The sequence below is a fragment of the Panthera onca genome, chromosome E1 (genome assembly GCF_046562875.1).
Source record: "Panthera onca isolate mPanOnc1 chromosome E1, mPanOnc1 haplotype 2, whole genome shotgun sequence".
Lineage (NCBI taxonomy): Eukaryota > Metazoa > Chordata > Mammalia > Carnivora > Felidae > Panthera > Panthera onca.
Window position 1 is genome coordinate 24,410,185 of NC_138352.1, and position 24,213 is coordinate 24,434,397.

The window sequence follows — 24,213 nt, forward strand, 5'->3', positions numbered from 1 at the left end:
AGCCTCGTGAGCTCTGTAGCCTCTGCTTTTTTTTTTTTTTTTTAACAGTGTTAGAAAGCCCCCTCCCCCTGCCCCCCTGCCTTGTGTGTTCCCTCCCCCAGCTTCCCCGGTAAGGGGTAGTGCTTGCCCTTCGCTCTGTGTCCACAGCTAGTGCTGAGTGTTTTCTGCAGCTCTTGGGCGGGGGCCTGTTTACAAACATTTGCACCGAGTTACCAAGGGCACAGGGAAGGCAGGTTGTCTCGGGATGAGGCAGGGAGCGATTTACAGGAGCCTGTGACACACACGAGGCAGGCCCTGTGCTGCCAGGCAAGCTCCCCCCCAACCCCCCTTCCCCCTCCCTCCACAGTGCTGAGGCTTCCCTGCCCCAGGAGCCTGTGCCAGACCCCCAAGCCAGCGCTGATCAGAGACCACCGCCTGGCCCCTGGCCCCTGGCCCCGTCTCGGCCCAGGAAGCCTTGCAAAGCAGGAGCAGGACCGCGTCACCTCGGGCTTTGCTCACTTGGGGTCAGGTGCCCCCCTCCCCTCCTCCACGCTTGGTCCTCTGCCCTGTCCCTCTCCTCCCCACCAGCAGGGCTGGATTAACTTTCTTAAAAAGTCCGCTTCCCTGAAAACTCTTTTTCTTTCTAATGATCAAAAAAAAAAAAAAAAAAAAGTGCGTGCATGTGCGTGTGTGTGTGTGTGTGTGTGTGTGTGTGTTTGTTTCCGGGAAATGGGACACATTACTCTGGTTGCACAGGATTGGTCCCGGCACACAGTCAGGTCCAATAAACGCAGGAGCAGTGCCCCAGAGAGCTCATCACAAAAGCCTATTAGCTTCTAATTGAAACCCTCTCTCCCTCCCCCCGACCACTTACCCCCCCCCCCACCCCTTCCAGGAACAGGAACTCAGGCCTTTGTGAAGCAGCGTCTATAACAGAGGATTCTGCCAAAAAGAAAGGCATCTTGAGTTGACCCAAAGGAGCGAGATGCTCTTTTGCGCCCCACCCCCTTATGGCATTCAGGGGCTTTTCATTTTCTGAGCAGTATTGAAATTCTAGGACAATGGAGGCCAAATCCTTGCAGTGGGGGTTGGGGGCTGGGGGTGGAGAAAGGAGAGGGGAGGGTTGCAGGAGGAGGAGGCCTGGGGGAGTCCAGCCTTTTGTTACTTTTCTTCTTTTCTACCCATTACCTTAAAAAAAAATTATAAAAATAAAAGGAAGGGGGAAAAGGCCCCAGTAAACTTTGTAATGAGTCATGACATCACTTCCGGCAGCCCTAGCAATCCAGCCTGGGGACCCGGGAGACCCCGAGAACAGCAGACTATTTACAGTTTCATTTTAAATTATTTTTAAAACCCTCCCAAAGGAGTTCTTTGATATGCAAACATCTCCCCCAAATGGAGATAATTATTTATGGAGATGTGGCTCTTTGAACGGGTGGGCTTTGAGGCTCCCTAGGAAAGGAAGAAGGTTCCAGATAAGGAGGGGCCAGAGCTGATACGCATCTCCCGCCCACCCTTCCTCCGGCCTCCCTCGGGGTTTGGGGGGGGGGGGGCGGTTAGAAAGCAGCTTTAAAGAAGAAACTTACCCAGAGTTAAGACCCACTGTTGGGAGTTAAGGCCTCTCCAGCGTTGTCCACAGTCAGGGTTTCTAGAAGTTTCTTCCCTGTCCACGGGTTCCTGGGCTTTCTGTAGGAGAGGAAAGGGGAGGCTGATAGGCTGCAGCTTCTGTGTGTTTGACCCTGGAGGTGCACTATAACTTACAAGGTGACGAGATGGAAAGACACGGGGGGCGGGGGTAGTTTTTTTAGGGGGTGCCGGATAATTAGGGTTGGTAAGAGAGGCCCCCAGAGAAGGTACAAGATTAGCCCACACTTGTTACCAAAGTCCAGCGACCAGGACCATAATGACCCAGGGACCTCCTCTTTCCCTTCCCTCTGGAAATGCTTTAATGTGGCCTAAGGTACCAAGTGCCCAAGAAACCTGGGGGAGACACCCCCCTCCCCACAACCTGCCAGCGACTTGTCTTCCAGCTTTGAGCTTGCCGCCCCCCCTCCCCCCTCCTGTCCTGTCAAGTTGGCCTCTCCGCAGTGGGGATACTGAGGCATTTAGCTAGCACTGAGCCTGAAGTAAAGCCCCCAGCCGGCTCTGGCTCCTTCCCTCCCTCCCCTGGGGAGTAGAGGGGCTTGGACAGCCCCAACTCTGCAAGATGAGGGAACAGAGCAGTCCCATTCCTAGTGATCTAGGTGTCCTTCCATAAAATAAAGACTTTTTGTGTGTGTGTGTGGGGGGGGGGGTTGCATATATTTTCAAGGCAGAAAGCTTGACATGTTTCTCAGACCTTGTCTCGTATGTCTTAAGAATCTCGGTTTTCCTTTTTATCCTGGGTGGTTGGGGCAAGGGGGTGGCGGTGGAGGGGCCAGAGTGGACCGGGCCACGCAGCTGGGCTCCCTGCGTCCCAGGAAGAGCCCTCAGCTCAGAGGGAGAGTGAGTGTAGACAGACTGGACTGTGGCGAGAAGGCGAGAAGTCCCCATAGGGTGGTGGCCTAGGCTTAGGGGTGGGAGGGCGTGAGACCCCATGAATTCCCCAAGGAGGAAACCACAGCTCACAGAAAAGAAGCTGAAGCCCGATGAGATCCTCCGGGTCCTTTGGGGTTCGTGTTGCGGCTTCAAGTAAATTTCATCTATCTTTTGAGACCAGTTTCGGGTTCGTGGCAAAATTGATGGGAAGGCGGGGAAGGTGCCGAGATTTCCCTTAGACACTACCCCCCCCCCCCCACACACACATGGGACCATCCCCCACCATCTACATCGTCCACCCGAGAGGGACATTTGTTACAACTGATGAACCTGCCTGCACACGTCATAGTCTCCCGAGTTCCAGTTTTCGGTAGGGTTCATTCTCGGTGCGTACATCCCATGGGCTTGGGCAGACAGTTTCCCCTGCCCTAAAAATCCCCTGTGCCCCTCACCGTCTGTTCGTGTCGCCTCTCCCCCTAATCTCTGCAGATCCCCCTGTCTTTGCGCGGAGCTGCTGGTATGTGTGGGTTTATCAGGTGACATTCTACTTGTCTCACCTTTTTTTTTTTTAACGTTTATTTTATTTATTTTTGACAGAGAGAGACCGGGTGTGAGCTGGGGGGAGGGGCAGAGAGAGGGGGAGACACAGAATCCGAAGCAGGCTCCAGGCTCTGAGCTGTCGGCACAGAGCCCCATGCGGGGCTCGAACTCACGGACCGGACCGTGAGATCGTGACCTGAGCCGAAGTCGGACGCTTAACCGATTGCGCCACCCAGGAACCCCGACTTGCCTTTTGAAGGGGACATCCTTAGGTCCTAGAGAGATTTGGGACTGTGCAGGTATGAGGAAGGAGGTGGTTTGGTTTATTTTATTTTATTTTATTTTATTTTATTTTATTTTATTCTATTTTATTTTATTTTAGGCGTGGGGGGCATAACCTTTCTAGAAACCTCGATTCTTCTGTTTCGTGAAGATTGTTCTGTTCTTGCTTTTGTGTTCCGAATTCTCAGAGGCTGGGCTCCGGCTTCTTCAAGGAAAAGCTAAAGTAAATGTAGCAGAACAGGTTCTTGGCTTGTGCCCCAGGAGGGTCACCCTTTGTCGGAATATCCCGAGCCTGGCAGCCTCCTGGTCTTAACTAACTTTACAGATCGGGAGCTGAGGCCCAACATGTCAGGGATGCGGCCAGGGGGTCATGCCAGTTAGGAGCGGAACTAGAACCAGAAGAGAGGCCTTCCTGGAGACGAGTTGGTTTTTTTGTCTTTTAAGTCAACGGTTATACCCGTGAGGTCAAAATACCTAAGTCCCCATTGAGCATTTTCTGATGCATAGAGCTGGACACCAAGGGTGATGAGTTACTATACGTAAGTTTAAAAGACATTTTTATTTTTAGTTTTTTTAATGTTTATTTATTTTTGAGAGAGAGAGAGAGACAGAATCTGAAGCAGGATCCAGGCTTTGACCTGAGCCCAAGTCGGCCGCTTAACCCCTGGAAGAAATGTTGAAAAAGAAAAAAAAATCTTTGGAGTTCGGACAACGTGGGGGTATTTCTGCAACCGAGGGAGGCCCTTGTCATCCCGGCAGGGGGAGGAGAAAGGGGCAGGCCAAATGTTCCCTGGTCTCTTCCCCCGTCTCTTAGGTCTGAGTGGGAGACTGGCCCTCCCCGACCGACTGTGGCTCACAGCTTTGTCTCCCCGCCCTGGAGGGCATTCGCTTCCCTCTGCTTTGCATAAATGTCTCCGGCATCTGCCAGGCTGTGCGGAGAAGGTTACACCCATTTGAATAATCGTCCTTTTTATTGTTGTGTAATTTGCCAGTTCAAACAGTAAGTTTTGTTGCTGGACCACGGGAGCAGGGGCGTCACCCGAGGAGAGAGAAAGAGACGCAGGGCAGGAAAATTAGGGCCACATTGGCTGCTGGAGAACATCACTGTTGTCAGGCTTTTTAGAACTCTGGTTCATTCGAGTTTCCTACGCCTTTGGGCCTGAAGGTTTGTTTTTAATTGTCTGCTTTTAGAGGAACATATTAGAGCCAGTCCGCCTGGGGCCTCCGGTATCCTGCTCTGTGGCCCAGCTCTTGGGGGGGGTGGGTCACTGATATTCCCAGAAGATCACTGTGCTGGTCATTGCTGGGTTTTGATGGCAGTGACACGACTGCCTTGGCATCTGAGGGTTCGTTGAAGAAGTGGGGTCCTTTCTGCTCTCTGACCTGGGGGATCTGCCTGGTCAGGATCCCTTAGGCTTGTGCTAAGGGCATTTCTTGTGCGTGTGAGCGTGTCTTCCTTGGACTTGCAGCAAAGACACCGTCCAGCCCTGTGGGCTTCACAAGTGCCCGATGGTGACACATGCCGCGTGTGGAAGAGGGGGCTGGGGCGGGCACCGGAGGGGGAGATCTGTTCCCACAATCGCTAATATTTCCAGGCTCAGCTGACCACCGGAGATTGTGGGCCTAAAACGTCTATTATTTTGAACTCTGACTCCTATTTGAACAGTTAGGATCACAGCCATCTGATTCTAGCACTGAAATACCTCTTATTAAGATCCTAATTTTGGGGGGGGGGGGAGGGGAGGCAGGTATCTATTTAAAGAGAGGGGACGTGTGTGTGGCCCTGTGTGCTCCTCATCAGATTAAGAAGAAACAGGAGGTTGGGAAGGGGAAGGAGCCTTGGAGGGGTGACTGGGCCCCCACCGCCCACCTGTAGGTCGGTGACCTGTGTCCAAGGGAGCCACCCTCTCTCCTTCGGCGTGTTTCTTCATTGGTGAACTGGGAATCGCAGGACCCCCCCCCCCCCCCCCAGAGGCGTGTCGTGAGGATTAAATCAGATAATGCACGGGAGTCACAGGCACTATATAATTATTAGCTGTGATGATCAGTTTGAGAAACTGGCTTGCATAACGAGCTGCTCAATTAAGCTGCAAACCTCCCCCCTGGCCTGAGGCCGGCTTGTCCTGCTGGGGCCACTGGGAGGGGCACGCAGGGCCCACGCGCGGGGGAGGGGCTTGCCCTTGGCCATGTCGTCGTCTCCTCGTTTCTTCTTGGTACCACTTGTGCCCAGAGAGGTTTTGGGTACCTGGACGGGAAGCCTGGCCGGGGAAGGGAGGGGGGAAGGAGGGAGCCCCAGGAAGAGAATGGAAAAGGCTTCGTTCCAGACCTGGGGATGGGGGTGGGGGGGGGAAGGGGACTTGCCTGGAAGCTGCCGGAAGGTTCGGTGCCAGGGATTTTCCCACACAGTCCTCAAGCCGTGTTCCCCACCCAGTGAACCCACGGGGCTGTGCTGGGAGCTGGTGGCTCTGTCTTGAGCACAGGGCCCGCCATGGAGGACCGCCCCCCCCCCCCCCCCCCCGGGAGCCTGTGGAAGGGACTCAGGAGGCATGTGCGGAGATGAGGGAGAACCCACTTGTGTATCTCTGCCATCAGCCACGAAGCAAGGGGGGAGCAGCCCACAGGCTCCAGTGGGCAGGGGCTGAACAGTCTGTCATAGCACGAGTCCGCTGGCTGTCATTTGCAGGATCAAAGAAAGTCCTGGGGGCCCCTTGTGTGCTCTTTGCCACATGTGTGCAGACTGCAGACCATTCTGGGGAGAGAGGGATCCCTTGGAGCTGGTGGCAGCCAGAATGGCTTGGGTGACCCCCAGGCGGTCAAGCTCAGGAAATCTGTCCGCCGTTCAAGGAATCTTTCTTTGTGGCCAAGGAGGTTTTGCCTTTGGACTTGGGGATAGTGAGGCTCTCCCGGTTTCTAGCTCTGTTCTGTGGTGTCTTACTCCCGTGGCCCAGTGAGCCATTTCGGTTGCTGCCAGACCCTTTCTTTAAGGACACGGCGGTGAGGTGGGAGGAGGTGCCTGGGTGGCTCAGTCGGTTAAGCGGCTGACTTCAGCTCAGGTCGTGATCTCACGGTTCACGGGTTCAAGCCCCACATCGGGCTCTATGCTGACAGCACAAAGCCTGTTACAGATCCTCTGTCCCTCCCCCGCCCCGTCCCTCGAGGCTCCCCCTCTCAAAAATACGAAGAGCTGTGGTGGTTGGCTTTCTTTCCGTCGTGATGGTGGCACTTTTACTCTGGATGTTAAACTCTTAAAGAATGTCCAGATGTCCGGTTGCCAGTGACTTAATACCAGGGGCAGAGAGAGAGGGGGACAGAGGATCCGAAGCAGGCTCCAGGCTCTCTACTGACGGCAAGGAGCTCGATGCGGGGCTCGAACTCCCCAACCACGAGATCATGACCTGAGCCAAAGTTGGTCGCTCAACCGACCGAGCCACCCAGGCGCCCCTAGACTCCACCTGCTTTTGAGTGAAATGCAGAACAGACTGAGAGCCAGGACTCTTTTTTCCTCCATCCCATTAGCCCCATGACACTGCCACGTTCACCTAAGTGGTTAATGGGCAAAGTGGGTCAATCCAGCCTTAGCGCAAGCCAGGGATGGCTCCAGGGCTGTGAAGCGGCCTTCCTTGGGGACGACCTCCTTCCCCCGAACTTGTTTTTGAAGAAGGAGCTCTCCCAGCCTGTGGCCCTTTCTGGCTCGTGCGATAGAACTTTCTGTCGTTTCCATAAATGTGCTTATTAGTGCTTATTACTGTGCTCTTAGTAGATGAGGGCTGGCTTGAGCTGGAGGTTTAGGATGTCCTACTGGGAGGTAAATATTTGGTCAGAAATGATGTGGGAATTGCCTTCTTTACAGTTCCCGGGCCCACATAGAAATCTCTATCCCATAGCTAATGGAAGATTGTGCATCCGGGACCAAAACTGAGTCTCCAGTTAGTTAACACATCTCCTTTCCTTTTGATGTGCACACATGTGCTCAATTTTGTCCCGCCATGTGCTGTAAACTGCGGGCTGAACAGAGAAATACTGGAAATAATCCTCTCGTAGGAACAGTAGTTAGTATGTATTAATTACATATGTTAAGTGTGTTCAGAGCATGTTATGATCATTAATGGTCTTACTCCTCTTCCAACTTCCATGAAGTAGGTACTGTCACCTTCATTCTTACAGAGGAGTAAGAGAAGCCCAGAGAAGGTAAGACAGTTACTCAAGGTGGCACAGCATACACGCTGAAAGCTGGGATTTGAACCCAGGCCATCTGATGTCTGAGCCCACGTCCCTTAACTGTTTAAACTGCTCTGGCTTTACTAACCTCCTACACACACGCTGAACGAAGTACCACTGTTCCCACGTCACGTGGTGGAATGCTCCAGGCCAGGGAGCATGTAAGTCACAACCTTCCATCATCGGTTACTGTTATTTGCAAAGCTAACTGCCACCACAAAACAGCTTTTTTTCTTTTTTAATGTTTATTTTTGAGAGAGAGAGAGAGAGACAGCGTGAGGGGGAGAGTTGCAAAGAGAGAGGGGGAAAGAAGAATCCGAAACAGGCTCCAGGCTCCGAGACATCAGCACAGAGCCCGACGCGGGGCTCGAACCCACGAACCGTGAGATCGTGACCTGAGCCAAAGCCGGATTTTCAGCCCACGGAGCCCCCCTCCCCCGCCGGTGCCCCCAAAGCAGCTTTTTGGTGCCAATATCATGGCCTGCATCTCTTATAGGTTGTTAACAGTTTTGTCGGCATACTTTTATTTAAATTAAGGCTGTGATAGAGATCTTACGAGCCCCCCCCCCTTTTTTTTTTAATGGAATCTAAAGTATTTTTTGGAAGCTTCTAGAGCTGGGTCTTGGGAATTTCCTCTTGGCAAGTTTGCGTCCGTTTATATATTTCCATCCGATTTCACCTGGGTTTTAGGTTGCCGCGTGCTTTTTGCCGTGAAGGCATTTTTGTCCGTGGTCGCCGCGTTGGAGCAGGTATGGCCTGGATGGGCCAGGGGGACCTCTTCCTCCTGGTTCCCGCCGCACCCGTGCCCAGGCTTGGTGACCACACGAAGACAGGCTGGTGGGGACTCCCGGACGGCACGGTCTCTGGGGGCTCCAGGTGCTGTGGTCAGGAAGGGTACATACCCAGAGGCCAGGGGCCTTTGTGTTGTGACCCCTGATGTTTGGGGCGGTCCGGAAAGCTGGGTAGCCTGCACCGTGAGTCAGGGGTGGTGCCCAGGACAGGATCGGGAGAAACTCCCCTCTCTTCCTTCCTCTTTTTGTCTCGGAGGAAGGTGCTGTCATACTTCACGGAGATAGCATCTGGCTCCCGTGGGGATGTTAAGGTGCCTTCCGGGGACGACCCGCCGTTGGCACTCTCTCGCGGTTCCGCAGCCGTTCCCGGTAACAGAGGGGAAGCCGGGATCGAAAGTGTCGTCTCGGAGACGCGCGGCCAAAGAGGCGTCCCCTCCTGAGCCGACTTTGCTCTGCTTGCTTTTCCCCAGGGACCTGATGCCGAGGACCCTGGACGGGCAGATCACCATGGAGAAGACGCCCAGCTACTTCGTGACCCGCGAGGCGCCCGCGCGCATCTCGGCCATGTCCAAGGACACCAAGCTCATCGTGGTGGTGCGCGACCCGGTGACCCGGGCCATCTCGGACTACACGCAGACGCTGTCCAAGCGGCCCGACATCCCCACCTTCGAGAGCCTGACGTTCAAGAACCGCACGACGGGCCTCATCGACACGTCGTGGAGCGCCATCCAGATCGGCATCTACGCCAAGCACCTGGAGCACTGGCTGCGCCACTTCCCCATCGGCCAGATGCTCTTCGTGAGCGGGGAGCGGCTCATCAGCGACCCGGCCGGCGAGCTGGGCCGCGTGCAGGACTTCCTGGGCCTCAAGAGGATCATCACCGACAAGCACTTCTACTTCAACAAGACCAAGGGCTTCCCCTGCCTCAAGAAGGCCGAGGGCAGCAGCAAGCCCCACTGCCTGGGCAAGACCAAGGGCAGGACCCACCCGGAGATCGACCGCGAGGTGGTCCGCCTGCTGCGCGAGTTCTACCGGCCGTTCAACTTGAAGTTCTACCAGATGACCGGCCAGGACTTCGGCTGGGACTGACGGGACCCCCCCCCCCCGCCCCCCCCCAACCGCCCCGGCGTGATGTGACTTTCCCACTTGGCTTCTATGTTGAGAGAGATTATATGTATGTAAAATGTACAGAAATCTATTTTATAATAATTTATTTTTAATTCGTAAGCAATTAATTCACTAAGCTGCCTAGCCACACTCTTCAGAGGGTTTAGCTTCGCAATCCGTTCACATTCCAAAGCGTCTCATCGGTTCTTTTCCTCACAGTTGATGGTGCTTCCGTGTGTCCCCCCCCCTCCCCCCTCCCCCATTCTATTTAAAAAGAAGAAAAGCACAACTTGAGATTTTTGTCGTTACGGGTACGCAGCCTCCGATCGCTGGCTGAATTCGCTCGCCGTCTCCTTGTGTCTTGGGTCTCCTAGTGCGGCTCCCATTTCTGTCCCTGCCTGCACACCTCGCAGGAACGCGACACCCCCCCCCCCCCCCCCCCCCCGCCCCAGAGGGTCACGTCTCCTGTGGCAGCTTCCTCGCTCCTGTGTTGACATTTCCGAGGACGTGGACGCCAAACCACAGCGCTGAGGCTTTTCCCCCAAGTCTGCTCAGCTCGTGGGGGACATCCCTGCCTTTGCGGGGACGCCCGCCTCCTTTCTGGGGAGTCCTTCGTGCCAGGGTCCAAACGTTTACTTGGGCGTGGGGTTTTGAAAGATGGCCCTGTGTCCTCTTCTGCCCCAGTCCCTGGTTCATTAAGCAGCTCGAAGCGTATGCAGACGGTAGTTCCTCCTTCCCAGGCCCCGTGTGTGTGTGTGTGTGTGTGTGTGATGCTGGGATGCTGCTTTAGAAATAAAGAGGACCTCTGATTTGCACGCATACGCCATGCCCCGTTCTCCAGGCCAGACAATTCTGCTTTGACACACCAAAGAAATCCCCTAGGCTAACAGAATCTCCTGGCACACACCGCACGGGTCCAAAGGGGTCAAGTGCATCCCACCCCATCAGAGTCCGCCAAGGTGCTGCTAGGTGCAGAGCCAGCCCCAGTTGGGCACATCCCAGTAGACTGGGAGTAGACAACCTCCGAGGGGAGAAAAGACAACCCCCCCGCCAGAAAGGCGGCCAGCAGAAGTGAGCCCTGGCCCCCTCGCTTGATGTCTGGAACTCTCCTCCTCGGAATCCCTGGCTCATCCCAGATTGACAACACAGTCTGCAGCCGACGGCCAGACTGCAAGAACGAAGAGTGGCTCTTGTAAAGACAGGCTGGGAAAGCTGGCCCCGTGTTGCCTGGAGACACTCACGCCTGCCAGTTGTGAAGATGTCCCCTTGTTTGAGCTAGGTCCCGGCAGAAGGTTTCCAGCGTTGTTGCTGCTGATGGCCGAATGCTCCCCCTGGTACCTCTCTGCCGAGCGAGCAGTGGGAGATCATTTTTGAGGACTTAGCCTGTGGCAGTTGGGTAACCCTATAGCAATGTCACGTAACGAACATACTCCCCGTGTCCTGTTTTCCGAACCGCAACTGCTTCTGCCATCAGAGGGTTTTGATTCGAGTTCTGCTTTCGCCGGGACACATGCGGGAAGGTAACGCGTCTCGTCAGAATGGTCGGGGCGTGATGGTCACGAAGTCGCTTTCGTGTGTCGTTGCGGGAAAGCTTGCCCGACAGAGTACGAAAACTTGTATGAAAGGAGAGAGATGGTCCCTCTTTAGCAATCGGTCAGGAGGTCACTGGTCATTAGGTGATGTCTGGTTTGTGTTTGCCCACAAGTTTCAGCCCGGGTGCGCCCAGCTCGCCCTTAGCAGCAAAGCGATCGTGGGTCGGGTGAGGTCTGTGTAGGACGATGGGCCGGGGGGCTCCGTGCGATCCTCAGATGTTCTGTTTGTTTCAAAGCTCTGTTACTGCCTCTCCCAGGTAGCTTAGCACCTGCATTTCGGGGAACACCCTAACCCTGGCGTGGGTCTTTCTCCCTTCTTGCTGCTTAGGCATCAAGACGTCTGCAGAAGGGTGCCGATTGGTCCAGAAGGGTGCTGATGGGTCGTGTGGTTTTCCAGTCCGAAAGCTCACTAGAAATAAAACCACGGATGCTGCTTTTCAGTAACAGAGTATCGTTTCAAGTAAAAGCCAGTATCCACCCCCTCCGCCTCACCCCTGCCCTGGCCACACTCTGGCCAAATGCGAGCCCCGACAGGGCTCGTGATGCAGAGTTTCAGAAAGGTTCGGAGGAGGGCTCGCGACAAAGCAGTCCGCCTTCGGGTCCCCGCCGTCTCTCCGGGCTGGACAATTTGGATGAAGTTGTTTATTCCCTGCCTTAAAACAGAAACAGGAAGTTTTCAGATAGAAGGAGGGGAGGGTCATTGAGTCATGAGCCCTGAAGCGAGTCAAGATTCTATTCTGGGTCAAATCCTTGAATCCAAACAGATGGCGCTAGTTAGCAATGACGGACTAGAGCACGTTTTTCTAGAGCAGACAAATAAATCAAACTTCTGCGCATCTCTTCATAGAGGTCTGATGGCTCGTAATTCCTGACGGATCCAGACGCGACATCTGCCCCCAGGTTACACCTCATCGTGTGATAGTTATTGTAGAGCCCGAACCCCCATGCCTTCCTCCTGTAGGAGTTAAGCAACACAAACACATAAAATTCAGCCTTGAGTTTCTTCCTGTTCTAGCAATCTCCAAGGCCACCGACTCAAGTTTTTTTAGCTGTCAGAAGACAAACACCCATTTCATGTTTTGGCCTTTTGTCTCAGCACGTTTTGGGTTTCTTCCAGTTTAAAGCTCTGCTGTTCAGTGGGGTACTTGGCCCCTCTCGGTTTTGTCTTCTTATTAAAAGCAAAAAAGATAAAGAAAAATAAAATGGGAGGTTTTTTACTGTCCCAGAAATCTGTGCTCGCTTGGAGGTGTTTGTATCGTAGTCTGGTAACTTGGTAGGTCGTACCTGGAAAGGTATTTAGGTATATTGGCTGCCTAAGAAATACTTATTTGGATGATGGAGGAAGAGAAATTATCTTTTTCATAGGATTCTCTTTGGAAGTTATTTCGAGTGACAGTTTAGACTTTTGGAGAAACAGTTTCAGATCTGCCAGGATATTTATTTACGTAAGAATGGAAAACGGAAGGCTCCGATAAACTAGAGATATTTACGCGTGGGTCTCAAACGCAGACACAGATGTCCGTGTCATTTTTTTTTTTTGTTATTCTCGAGAAGGATGGTCCCTTAAACTTAAAGGTGTGGTTAGATTTTTTTTTTTTCGCTTTTGTAACCTTAATTTATGACGGAGTTCATTCAGCCCAGGAATCTGAAATACTGTGCAAATTCTGGCGGCGTGTCTTCTATAACCTGGATGTTAGCATAGCCAATATGTACAAAAAACAAAAAAAAACAAAAAAAACTAAATCAAGTATTTTGTCCTATGTATAACACAGATTAATTTTACACAGAGAAAAGAGGTTTCTAGGAAAATGAAAATCTGGTAATTCATACTATTTCTTTGTATGGACGAATAAAATATATTTTACCAACTTGTGGGTACTTTTATGTCTTACGGCGTGTTGCGGGGGGACGCGGGCTGTGCTGGTTCGTTGAATAACCAATCAGATGCGCGCGGTCGTGGGTGCACATGCGAGCGCGCGCGTGCGCGCGCGCACACACACACACACACACACACACACACACACACCGGCATTCTGAGGGTAGGTTGATTGGCAGACTTCAAAATCCAACTAATCTACAAATATGTGAGGCAGGTTCTTTGTAAATGACTCTCAAGGCTACGAGATCAGCGGGGAGACCCCAGCCCCCCCCCGGAGGAGCGTACGTGGCCCTCCAAGCACACCAAGGCCGCTGTGTGCTGCTGTTTCTGACTGCATCAGGCTCCAGCCAGGGTGGCAACCTGGAAGCCACCATGTGGGGGGACCTGTGTCACGCTGCAGGTACGGTGAAGCAGAGCTTTGGTGGCTGGGTGATCTGGATAGAGGTAGCATTCCCTTCCCATGTGCACGGAGTATCCTCACTGCGGTTCTCTATCTTTGGCCCGTAGCAGGAGACTTCCTGTTTCTTTCGACGGGACACACCCTCTGGACGCTGATTATTTACTATTTTTTTATTTAAAAAAATTTTTTTTAAGTGTGTTTTGAGAGAGACAGACGGCATGAGCAGGGGAGGGGGAGAGAGAGGGGGGGAGCGAGAGAATCCCAAGTAGGCACACTCTCAGCACAGAGCCCGACACCGGACTCGAACTCACGACACCGTGAGATTGTGACCTGAGCCGAAACCGAGGGTCGGATGCTTAACCAACTGAGCCACCCGACCGCCCTGATGATTTACTACTTTAAACATTTGATTCATTCTTGTATCTTACTTAGTTTTATTTTCAATTTTCAATTGAGATTTAGGTTGCTGCCCCTCTGGTTGGGTTTTAGAGCAGGTGACACCAAGTAAGGCTCCACCCCGAGAGTTGATAACCCCGAGGCTTGATAAGGCTCAACCCCGAGAGTTCTGCCTTCTTCGTTTTTTGGAAACCACTCTGTTGAGGTCTGATGGGCCTACAAAAAGGGAACATATGTAATATAGGCAACCCAATGAGTTTCGTGGTAAGTATTCACCCATGAGGCCATCACCACTATCAATGGCATAAATCTATCCATCCCCTCCAAAAGATCCTTCCTTCCGGCCAGCTTTATTTTTTGCGTGTGATCAGAACATTTCACATCAGGTGTACCCTCTTGGCCAATGTTTAAATATTCTGTATGGTGTCGTGAACTCCGGGCACTGTGGGGTCCGGTCATTCCTGGGACGCCCGTCATTTTGTACAACTGAAACTTACTTCACCTCATTTCAAAAGGGAATAGGTTACAGTCTTGGGTGCAAAGGCCATTATCTCTTGCCAGGGAGAGGAAGTACTCAAAAAGACATAAATACGATGAAAACAAATCAATGCTAGTCATTTCTGGCTAGATCTAACTCCAGCCTCGCTTGCCGTGGGCTCGCCCGCTGTTCCTGGCAACGGTGACTCCTGGTGAAGGCTAGAAGTTGACAACTTTGCATCTTGCCCTGAAGGGTGGAGAATTCAAGAGGGTATGACTTGGTGCTGTCTGGTGTTGAGTTCGTGAATCCCTGAAACCCGAGCATCCCCTAAATCGTCTCTGGGTTTTCTCACATTAAAAAAAAAATTAATTAATGTTTATTTGTTTTAGAGGGAGAGAGAGAGTGCAAGCAGGGAGGTGCAGAGAGAGAGGGAGACCCAGAATCCGAGGCAGGCTCCAGGCTCTAAGCTGTCAGCGCAGAGCCCGACGCGGGGCTCGAACTCACGGACCAGGAGATCACCAGCTGAGCCGAAGTCTGATGCCTAACCGACGGAGCCACCCAGGCGCCCCTCACGTTGTTGGAAAGCGTGGTTCGCGCTGAGAAAGCACCTTGTGTGGAGGCACAGAGTTGGACGTCAGCCTAGCATTTCAGGAAGGCGGCGGAAAAAACACCCCACCTCAGTCGAGAACGCTGGGCAGGTCAGGCAGGAAACAAAAATGCTGGAAGCCCTAACACACCTCAGACCAATGACATTCGAATCTGTAGAAGGTGAGGCCCCGACACTGGTAGGTTTCAAAAGTTCCCCAAGCATGGACCTTGAAGGCATTACGTTTGCTGAACTAAAACCGAGGGAAGACAAATACTGCACGATCTCACTTACGCGTGGAATCTAAAAGAGAAACACTCAGGGACATAGAGGGTAGAGCAGTGGTTACCAGAGGTTGGGGGGGGGCGGGGTGTGTGTGGGAGAAATGGGAAGATATTGATCAAAGGGAACAGACATCCAGCTGTAAGACTCACGAGTTTAGGGATCTAATGTACAGCCTGGGAATTATAACTGATGATATTGTATCATACACTTTACTGTTGCTAAGAGAGGAGAGCCTTTGAAGTTTATTTATTTATTTAGAGAGGGAACGAGAAGGGGAGGGACACAGAGAGAGAGAGAGGGAGCGAGAATCCCAAGCAGGCTCCGTGCTGTTGGCGCAGAGCCCGAGGCGGGACTCGTTTCCACCAACCGCGAGATCATGACCTGAGTCGAAATCAAGAGTCAGACGCCCACCCTCCTGAGCCACCTAGGCGCCCCGAAGCTTACACAATCTTATTTGTCAATTAGGTCGCAGAAAAGCTGGAGAATGTTTAAAAATAAGATAATGTAACCGAAAAAGCTCCCCCAAGCGGTTCTCTCATGTAGCCAAGCTTGAGAGCCACGGTTCTCAGAGTGTGGTTTCTGGACCCCCATCAGTATCCCCTGGGAACCTGCTAGGCATGCCCCACCTCAGAGCTACTGAATCAGAAATGCAGGACTTAATAAGCTCTCCAGCTGATTCTGATTCATGCAAAAATTTGAGAGTCCCCACTAGGGGCATAGGCTTCTTATTCCATTCTGGAACGAGAGACCTTGGATCTCTCTGATCAAGCACATTGACCTTTCACCAACCAAGGCAATTATGGAGCCGTCCACCCCCTTGTACCTCTGGGTCTCCTTTTGGAAAGTCTGGATCAGTAGCTGTCTCTGCGTTTCAGATAGTGGTCACTACTGCCGGGATTACCCTCATTCTGCTGGGTCCCGTTTTTTTCGGGAGGCCCCCATATAGTCACCTCTAACGTATTCCTGTGAGTGGAATGACAGATGCGTATATCACAGAGGATCTTTTCAAAGAGGGTTAAACTCCTTTAACATGCCACTTTCGGGGCGCCTGGGTGGCCCAGTCGGCTAAGCATCTGACTTCGGCTCAGGTCATGATCTCACGGTTCGTGGGTTCGAGCCCCGCATCGGGCTCTGAGCGGACAGCTCGGAGCCCGGAGCCTGCTTCGGATTCCGTGTCTCCCTCCCTCTCTGCCCCTCCCCTGCTCCCGCTCTGTCTCTCAAAAATTAATAAACATGAAAAAAAATTTTTTTAATGACGCTTTCCACCTCACCTTCTGCCTTCAATCTTCAACAATATCTCCCCAGCATTTCCTATATGATAGACAATGATTTCTTCTCATCCTTAGCGACGGACTCTAACGCTTGACCCCCAAAAGCCCACTGACTTGAGGCTAGAGACTCCGTCTGGCCCTCGTGTTCTCAGCTGTGATGGGCGGATCTAACTATCTCTTAATAGCAGTATCTAGTTTCATTTTTCCATTCTCGCTCATTTTTACCATCACTAGGTGTATGCCGGGTGAGGGGGCAGTCTCGTTGCAGGAAGTCAGCGGTAGTAACATTCCGGTGGGCTCGAAGCCCGTGTCCTCCATTTGAGAACTTGGCATCTTGGCTCCGTGCCACAGTCTAGTGTTTGTGTGGGAACTGAAAAGAGACTTGAGACCTCGGTGCAGAGGTGCCTGAGAGGCTTGGAGAAGCTTCCCTGCAGGGACTCCCCTAGGCTCCGCCTGTTTTCTCTTTCAACACATTTAGCAAAAGACAGACGATAGAAGACGCCAAGACTGCGCTGAAATCAGCAGGCAGCAGAAAGTCTCCGGAGCTTCTTGAGAAGAGAAGGTGTGATATTCCGTAGGAAACGGGGCAAGAAGGGGCTGGAGTCAGAGATCGGCTCATTCATCCAATACGTATTTAAGGAGCTCCCACTGCTGCTAGGGACACAACCTTAAACGCCACACGCTCCCTGCTTCAAGGAGTTCACATTCCAGGCGGGGAGGATTTGAAGGATGTGTGCAGATACAGCAGAATGCAATATGGCAAGGGCGAAACACCATGGGAAGTCGGGCGGGGAGATCCTAACCTGATCCGGGGCAGGGGAGGGGGAGGGGTCGTCCCTACAGGTCTGGCAGGAGGCAGCCAGGTGATGGATGGAGGGCGAGAGGCAGGCAGAGGGCAAAGAGAGACGTGAATAAATGCAGCCAGTTGTGGGGGCAGGGGCGGAGCCCGGATTGTGTGGGGGAAGGGGAGAGGCTGGGTCTGGAGGCATCGGCAGAAGACTGTTTTGCAGGCAAACGAACAGCGGTTCGGCCGCTTCCGAGCTCCAGTCTCCTTCATCCGGTTGCCGACCTGCTGCCTGCATCTGGACGTCTCCATGAGCATCTCAAGTAAAAGCATGTCGTAAATGGAACCCTCGGTTCTCTTTCCTGCACCCCCTCCCCTGAGCCTGCTGCCTCGGGGGCGTCAAGCCAGAAAACTTGGAATTGTTCTTGGCATCTCTTTCACATTCTTCAAGTCCAACCCGCGGTCCCTTTCCTCTCTGTTCCCCAAGCTCCAGCCACAAGAGTCTTCTTTTCTTGTCGCTCCCAAGGAAGCCAAGGTCTTTGTGGCCGCCTTGCTCCCAACTCCTGGCCTGGCGAACTTAGGCTCATTTTTCAGAACTCAGCACCACCCCCGTATGCAGGAACTCGGCCCTTGGTGAGGTCTTCTCTAACTGTGGTTACCCCCCGTGAACCACACGGGCGGGCGTTCACACCCTTCGGTAGCCTTTTCCCACACTGACTGGGTGCCGTGTCTCCGAGTGCTTTAATCATCAGGAGACAAGGGAAACAGGGCTGTGCCCACGGCATTTCATTAGCCTGGCCACCTCTGCTTCCCCTCTCTTAGAATACTTGTGCTTTGGGGCACCTGGGTGACACACTCAGTTGAGCATCTGACTTTGGCTCAGGTCATGATCTCGAGGTTCATGGGTTCAAGCCCTGTGTCGGGTTCTCTGCTGTCAGTGCAGAGCCGGCTTCAGATCCTCTGTCCCTCTCTCTCTCTGTCCCTCCCCCACTCATTAAACATTAAACATTAAAAAAAAAATTAAAAAAACATTAAAAAAATTAATAAACATTTAAAAAACATTAAACATTAAAAAACAGAAACAAACATAAAAAAAAAAAAGAACACTCGCTCTTGGGATGCCCCCTCGGGGAACCCAGCTGCCATGCTATAAGTAGCCGAAAACGAATGGAGACACCATGCGTGTTTTGGGTGACAGTCTCAGCTGGGCTCCCAGGAGACAGCCGGACTCAACCGCCAGCCGTATCAGCCAGCCACTTTGGGGGTTCCAGCTACCTGAGCCCCTCCACCGACTGCGGCTACAGTCAACCTCACATGGATTAGAAGAACCACCCAGCTGAGCCCAGTCAACCAACAAAATCGAGCGAGATCATGACCGCGTTTGGTCTTAAGCCACGAAGTTTGGGGGTGCTTTGGGTAATGGAGAATTGTGACGATCCCCAGTCTGGATGAACTTGTGCTCTTCTTGTAGCTCAGAGAATCCAATCCCTTTCCTCCATAGCACTTGCTGCACTGTATTGATCTGGCTGTATTTCATGGACGCAAGATGCAAAAAAATCTTCCAATCTGTTCCGCCATCTTGGTTCCTCCCTCCGCACTTACTGCAATGTATAGCAGTGCACGTATTTGTGTTCCTTTGTGGTCTTTCCCCAGCACTAGTCCGCCATTTCCATGACAGCAGAGACTATGGCTTCTTGTTCATCAGTAAAGGGTCTTCAAGGTACCCAAACCCAAGAGCTGCTTGACTTCTGTTGGACGAAGGAAGAAAGTGTTGGGATTATATTCTGAGGGTGAAAGGATAAGAACTTTAAACAGGTGAGTGACGACGTTGTTTTACATGGAGGAAAAGTGATATCCTGAAAGCTAGCTTTTCATGAGGACGAAATACTTCTTAGCTTTCTTATTGTTTTTTTTTTTTTAATTTTTTTTTAACGTTTATTTATTTTTGAGACAGAGAGAGACACAGCATGAACGGGGGAGGGGCAGAGAGAGGGAGACACAGAATCCGAAACAGGCTCCAGGCTCTGAGCCGTCAGCCCAGAGCCGGACGTGGGGCTCGAACTCGCGGACCGCGAGATCGTGACCTGAGCTGAAGTCAGACGCTTAACCGACTGAGCCGCCCAGGCGCCCCAACTTATGGTTTAAGAAACAGTAAAGACTTTGGGTTTTAGAAAGAGAAGGCTTCGACATCCAGGTGGCCGACCGACACACGAAAAAATGCTCAACTTCACTCATCATCAGGGAAATACGAATCAAAACCACAAGGAGATAGCACCTCGCACCCGTCAGAATGGCTCGCATTCACAACTCAGGCCACAACAGATGTTGGTGGGGATGCGGAGAAAGAGGATCTCTTTTGCATTGTTGGTGGCAATGCAAGCTGGTGCGGCCACTCTGGAAAACAGTATGGAGGTTCCTCAAAAAACTAAAAATAGAACTGCCCTATGAGCCTGTAATTACACTACTAGGCATTTATCCACGGGATACAGGTGTGCTGTTTCGAAGGGACACATGCACCCCCGTGTTTACAGCAGCACTATCGACAATAGGCAAAGTATGGAAAGAGCCCAGATGTCCATCGATGGATGAATGGATAAAGAAGATGTGGTCTATATATACAATGGAGTATTACTCGGCCATCAAAAAGAAGGAAATCTTGCCATTTGCAACTACGTGGATGGAACCGGAGGGGATTATGCTAAGTGAAATGAGTCAGAGAAAGACAAAAATCATATGACTTCACTCATATGAGGACGTTAAGAGACAAAACAGATGAACATAAGGGAAGGGAAACAAAAAGAATATAAAAACAGGGAGGGGGACAAAACAGAAGAGACTCATAGATATGGGGAACACACTGAGAGTTACGGGAGGGGTGGTGGGAGGGGGGATGGGCTCAATGGGGGAGGGGCACTAAGGAATCTACTTCTGAAATCATTGTTGCACTAGATGCTAACTAATTTGGATGTAAATTTTAAAAAATAAAAAATAAAAAAAAAAATACAAATGAGCTAAAAAAAAAAAAAAAAGAGAGAAGGCTTTGGCCTTGAGTCTGGGAAAGAGACGATGAGACAGGCCAGAGAGACCAAAAGTTACTGAAAGGTAATGTTAAAGGTGGCTTCTTTAGGCAGTGACAAAACTCAATGAAGGGATTCTAATTTTTTGAGATGGGCTCTAGAGAGACATTTAGGGAGACAGGAACCTGAGGGAGGAAGAAGACACAGAGAGAAGCTGGGTTCTGAGAGCGTCCCCCAGGGACACGGGAGAGGCCGGGTCCCAAGGAAGAGTTGAGCGGACTTTTTACGGTAGAGTTGGAATGGTTAGGTCTGTGCAGGTGCCTCCTGTGGCTGCTGTGAGCAGGGACCACTAACTGGGCACCTTCAAACCGTAGAAATAGACTGTCTCACAGGTCTGGAGTCCGGACACCTGAAATAAAGGTGCTACCCCTAAAACCTTCAGGGGAGGATCCTTCTTACTTCCCGAAGCTTCTGGTAGCCCCAGGCATTCCTTGGTTCAGGGCAACAAAACGCCAATCTGCCTCTGCCTTTTGTGCCTGTGTCTTCATATGGTATTCTTTGTATTTTCTCCCTTACCTCTCGGGAAAGTGGAAGTCTATGATTTCTTTTCCTTCTTTCCTTCCTTCCTTCCTTTCTTTCTTCCTTCCTTCTTCCCTTCTTCCCTCCCTCTTTCTGTCTTTCTTTTCTTTTCTTTTTTCTTTTCTTTCCTTCCTTCCTTCCTTCCTCCCTTCCTCCTTCCCTCTTTCTTTCTTTTCTCCCTCCATTTCTTTCTTCTTTCTTTCTTTTTCTTTCTTTCTTGCCTTCTTGCCTTCTTCCTTCCTTCCCTCTCTTTTCTTTTTTCTTTCCTTCCTTCCTTCCTTCCTTCCTTCTTCCCTTCTTCCCTCCCCCTTTCTATCTTTCTTTCTTTCTTTTCTTTTCTTTCCTTCCTTCCTTCCTTCTTCCCTTCTTCCTTCTCTTTCTTTCTTTCTTTCTTTCTTCCTTTTCTCTCTCCATTTCTTTTCTTTTCTTCTTTCTTTCTTTCTTCTTTTCTTTCTTTCCTTCCTTCCTTCCTTCCTTCTTCCCTTCCTCCTTCCCTCTTTCTTTCTTTCTTTCTTTCTCTCTCTCTTTCTTTCTTTTCTCCCTCCATTTCTTTTCTTTCTTTCTTTCTTTTCCTTCTTGCCTTTTTCCTTCCTTCCTTCCCTCTCTTTTCTTTTTTCCTTCCTTCCTTCCTTCCTTCCTTCCTTCCTTCCTTCTTCCCTCCCCCTTTCTTTCTTTCTTTCTTTTCTTTTCTTTCCTTCCTTCCTTCCTTCCTTCCTTCCTTCCTTCCTTCCCTTTCTTTCTTTCCTAAAGAGAGAGAGTGGGAGAGAGAGAGAGAAACACAGAGAGAATCTTCAGCAGGCTCCACACTCAGCACGGAGCCTGAGGCGGGGCTCGATCCCCCGACCCCTGAGATCATGACCGGAGCTGACATCAACATTTGGACGCTCAACCCACTGAGCCACCCGGGTGCCCCAGCTGTGGTTCTTTCTTAATCTCTCCTGTATGGTGTTCCGTTCCACGAGCACACCATACTTGACGGATCCACATCACTGTTAGTGGACATTTGGGTTTTTTCCCTTGATTTCTTCCTCTTCATAGTGTCTAACTACCACTAAGCATAGTATTTAAACTTCTTCTTCCACTAACTGAATACAGGGGAGCAGAGACTGTTTTGTACAAGATTCCCAGAATCTACAGAATGCCTGGAACACAGCAGGCGCTCCAAATATGTGTTGACTGCAGGAATGTTTACCTAACCTCCTCCTGGTTACTCAAGGTTCTCCTCCAATATTCCCTCCTCCTCCTCCAGGCCGACTTTCAACAACAACAACAACAACAACAACAATAATAGTAATGCCCCTTGTTGAGACTCTGCAGCTTTGCAAGCCTCACTCACCTGCCCAAGGTCACACGGCTGGGAAGGCAGGAGTCGAACGAGTGGTTGACTTCCGAGGCCAGGTTCTGATCACCAACAACATAGTAACACCCCCTAGACTAGTCCTGTCCAGAAAGGTGTTCGGTTTGGCCCGCCAGGGTCTTGACATTTAAAAACAAAAAGTGATTGCTAATATTAAAAAAAAAAAAAATTGGAGATTTTCTTACAGGGCTGTGGTGCGAGCCCTCATCACCATATTAGAGATAGCTTGCAGGGAGCTGAGCCCGGGATGAGACTCTAGTTTGAGTCGCAAGTGTGTCTTCTTTCCAGTAGAACTTTCTGCCCCAACTTTTAAAGCAAAAGTGGATCTGAAGAATAGTGCGTCCCAGGGTCCCTGGATCCTGTCCCTGACCCCCTGCCCTCCTCTCTCCCATGGCTTGTTGTCTGGGCTTTTACCTGAAGTGCTATTGCAAGTTAGAAAATCTAACCAGATTCTTCATGGGTCATTCACATCTTTTCCTTCTTTTTTTTTTTTTTTTAATTTTAAATGTTTATTTATTTTTGAGAGAGAGAGAGAGAGAGACTGAGCATGAGCAGGGAGAGGCAAACTCTGAAGCAGGCTCCAGGCTCTGAGCTGTGAGCACAGAGCCCTATGCGGGGCTCGAACTCACGAACCGCGAGATCATGACCTGAGCCGAGGTCAGACGCTCAACCCTGAGCCACCCAGGCGCCCCCATCTTGGCCTGGCGTCCTGTGAATGGACTGGACTGCTTGAGAGGAAAGACACATAAATATGTCTCTGAAAAAAATAAATTTTGACCTAAAGAGTTTGTAAAATTCAAGTCATTATCTTCTGGATCATCTCCAGTCCCTGAGTTGGTGAAATAACATTTCAAAATGTCATTAAAAAAAGAGAGAGAGAGAGAGAGAGAGAGGCCTGGACATGCCATGATGGATCTGAAGGGTTTGACACCTCTAATGCTTAGCTGGGAATTTATGAATCAAAAGCTTTAAAACTTAACCCAAGAAAGTTTTTTTAAGTACCACTATTTCCACCTAATTAAGGACTGTCCTACAAATATGATTTATTTGTAGCTATCACTCATGTAGAGAGTAGAGCCATCCAAGGCTTTTTAAAAAAATTTCTAATGACTTTTATGCATTAACTCAATCAAAGGGCTTTCTAAAAATATTATCTTTCCTCTTCTGGAAAAAGAAATTAATGCCTCCTTATCATATAAACTTTAGAAACTATAGAAAAATATAGTGAGACTATAAAAATTACTGGAATCTTACCACCTGGCGATGATCATTGTGGACCCTTGGAGGAGAATACCTTCCATTCTTTTCTATGCACACTTGTATATAAATGTATATATGTAGTCTAAGAATTAGTAAAAATATATATTATTATGTATCTTGCTTTATTTATTTCACATTGCTTTTGTGCTCTATTAAACAGACTCATACCTATAAACATTGCTAGGAAGCACAACTTCTTATGACTTTTGAGATTGTCTATCTTATGGGTTTACCATAATTTGCTTGCCTTTTCCCTAGTTTTGGAAATTCTGCTTGTTCCCAATTTCTTGCTATTACAAATCATGCTTTCATGAAAAATCTGGTACCTGGTCTTCCCTTTTTTGATTATTTTGTTAGTCTAGATATAAACAGAATTAGTCGGATGAATACAGAATCAAAGTTTATGATCTTTATAAGGACTTCAACGAATTGCTCTCTTTCTCAGCGAGTCACATGGGGAAAATGGTTCTTTCGTAGCATTGGGTGGAAAAATTAGGGTATGGAATTGTAACTTCATTAGCCAGGCATTTGAAAGACATTAACATACGTGTCCTAGAAGGTACATTCCAGCGATTGGCTCTAGATACCTGTGTTAGGAGGAGATACTCAAATGATTGCCTTCGAGCAGCGAACAGTTTTGTTGTTGTTATTGTTGATTTTCTTTTTGATTTACTTCTTTAGATGTTTAAACTTTTATACAAGGCTTCCTGTGGAGTGTTTCTGCCCCCCAGGACGTAGTTATGGACCACCCAGCACTCCGTGCTCATCTTGGTCCACACACTAATTTGTCTTATTTTTCTTTTCGTTTCTTTTTGTATTTTTTTAGTGTTTTTTTAGTTTATTTTTGAGAGAGAGACACAGAGCGTGAGCGGAGGAGGGGCAGAGAGAGAGAGGG

General features: G+C 50.4%; 1 protein-coding gene across 1 annotated transcript in view; it reads left to right on the forward strand.

The window, feature by feature from the left end:
• Window positions 1-12,894, forward strand: part of LOC132687109 (heparan sulfate glucosamine 3-O-sulfotransferase 3B1) — a 39,539-nt gene extending 26,645 nt beyond the window's left edge. The window contains exon 2 of the mRNA XM_060645006.3: window positions 8,798-12,894. Within this exon, the coding sequence (XP_060500989.3) occupies window positions 8,798-9,416 (619 nt within the window). The 3' untranslated portion in view covers window positions 9,417-12,894. The remainder of the gene's footprint in view (window positions 1-8,797) is intronic.
• The last annotated feature ends 11,319 nt before the right edge of the window (window positions 12,895-24,213 follow it).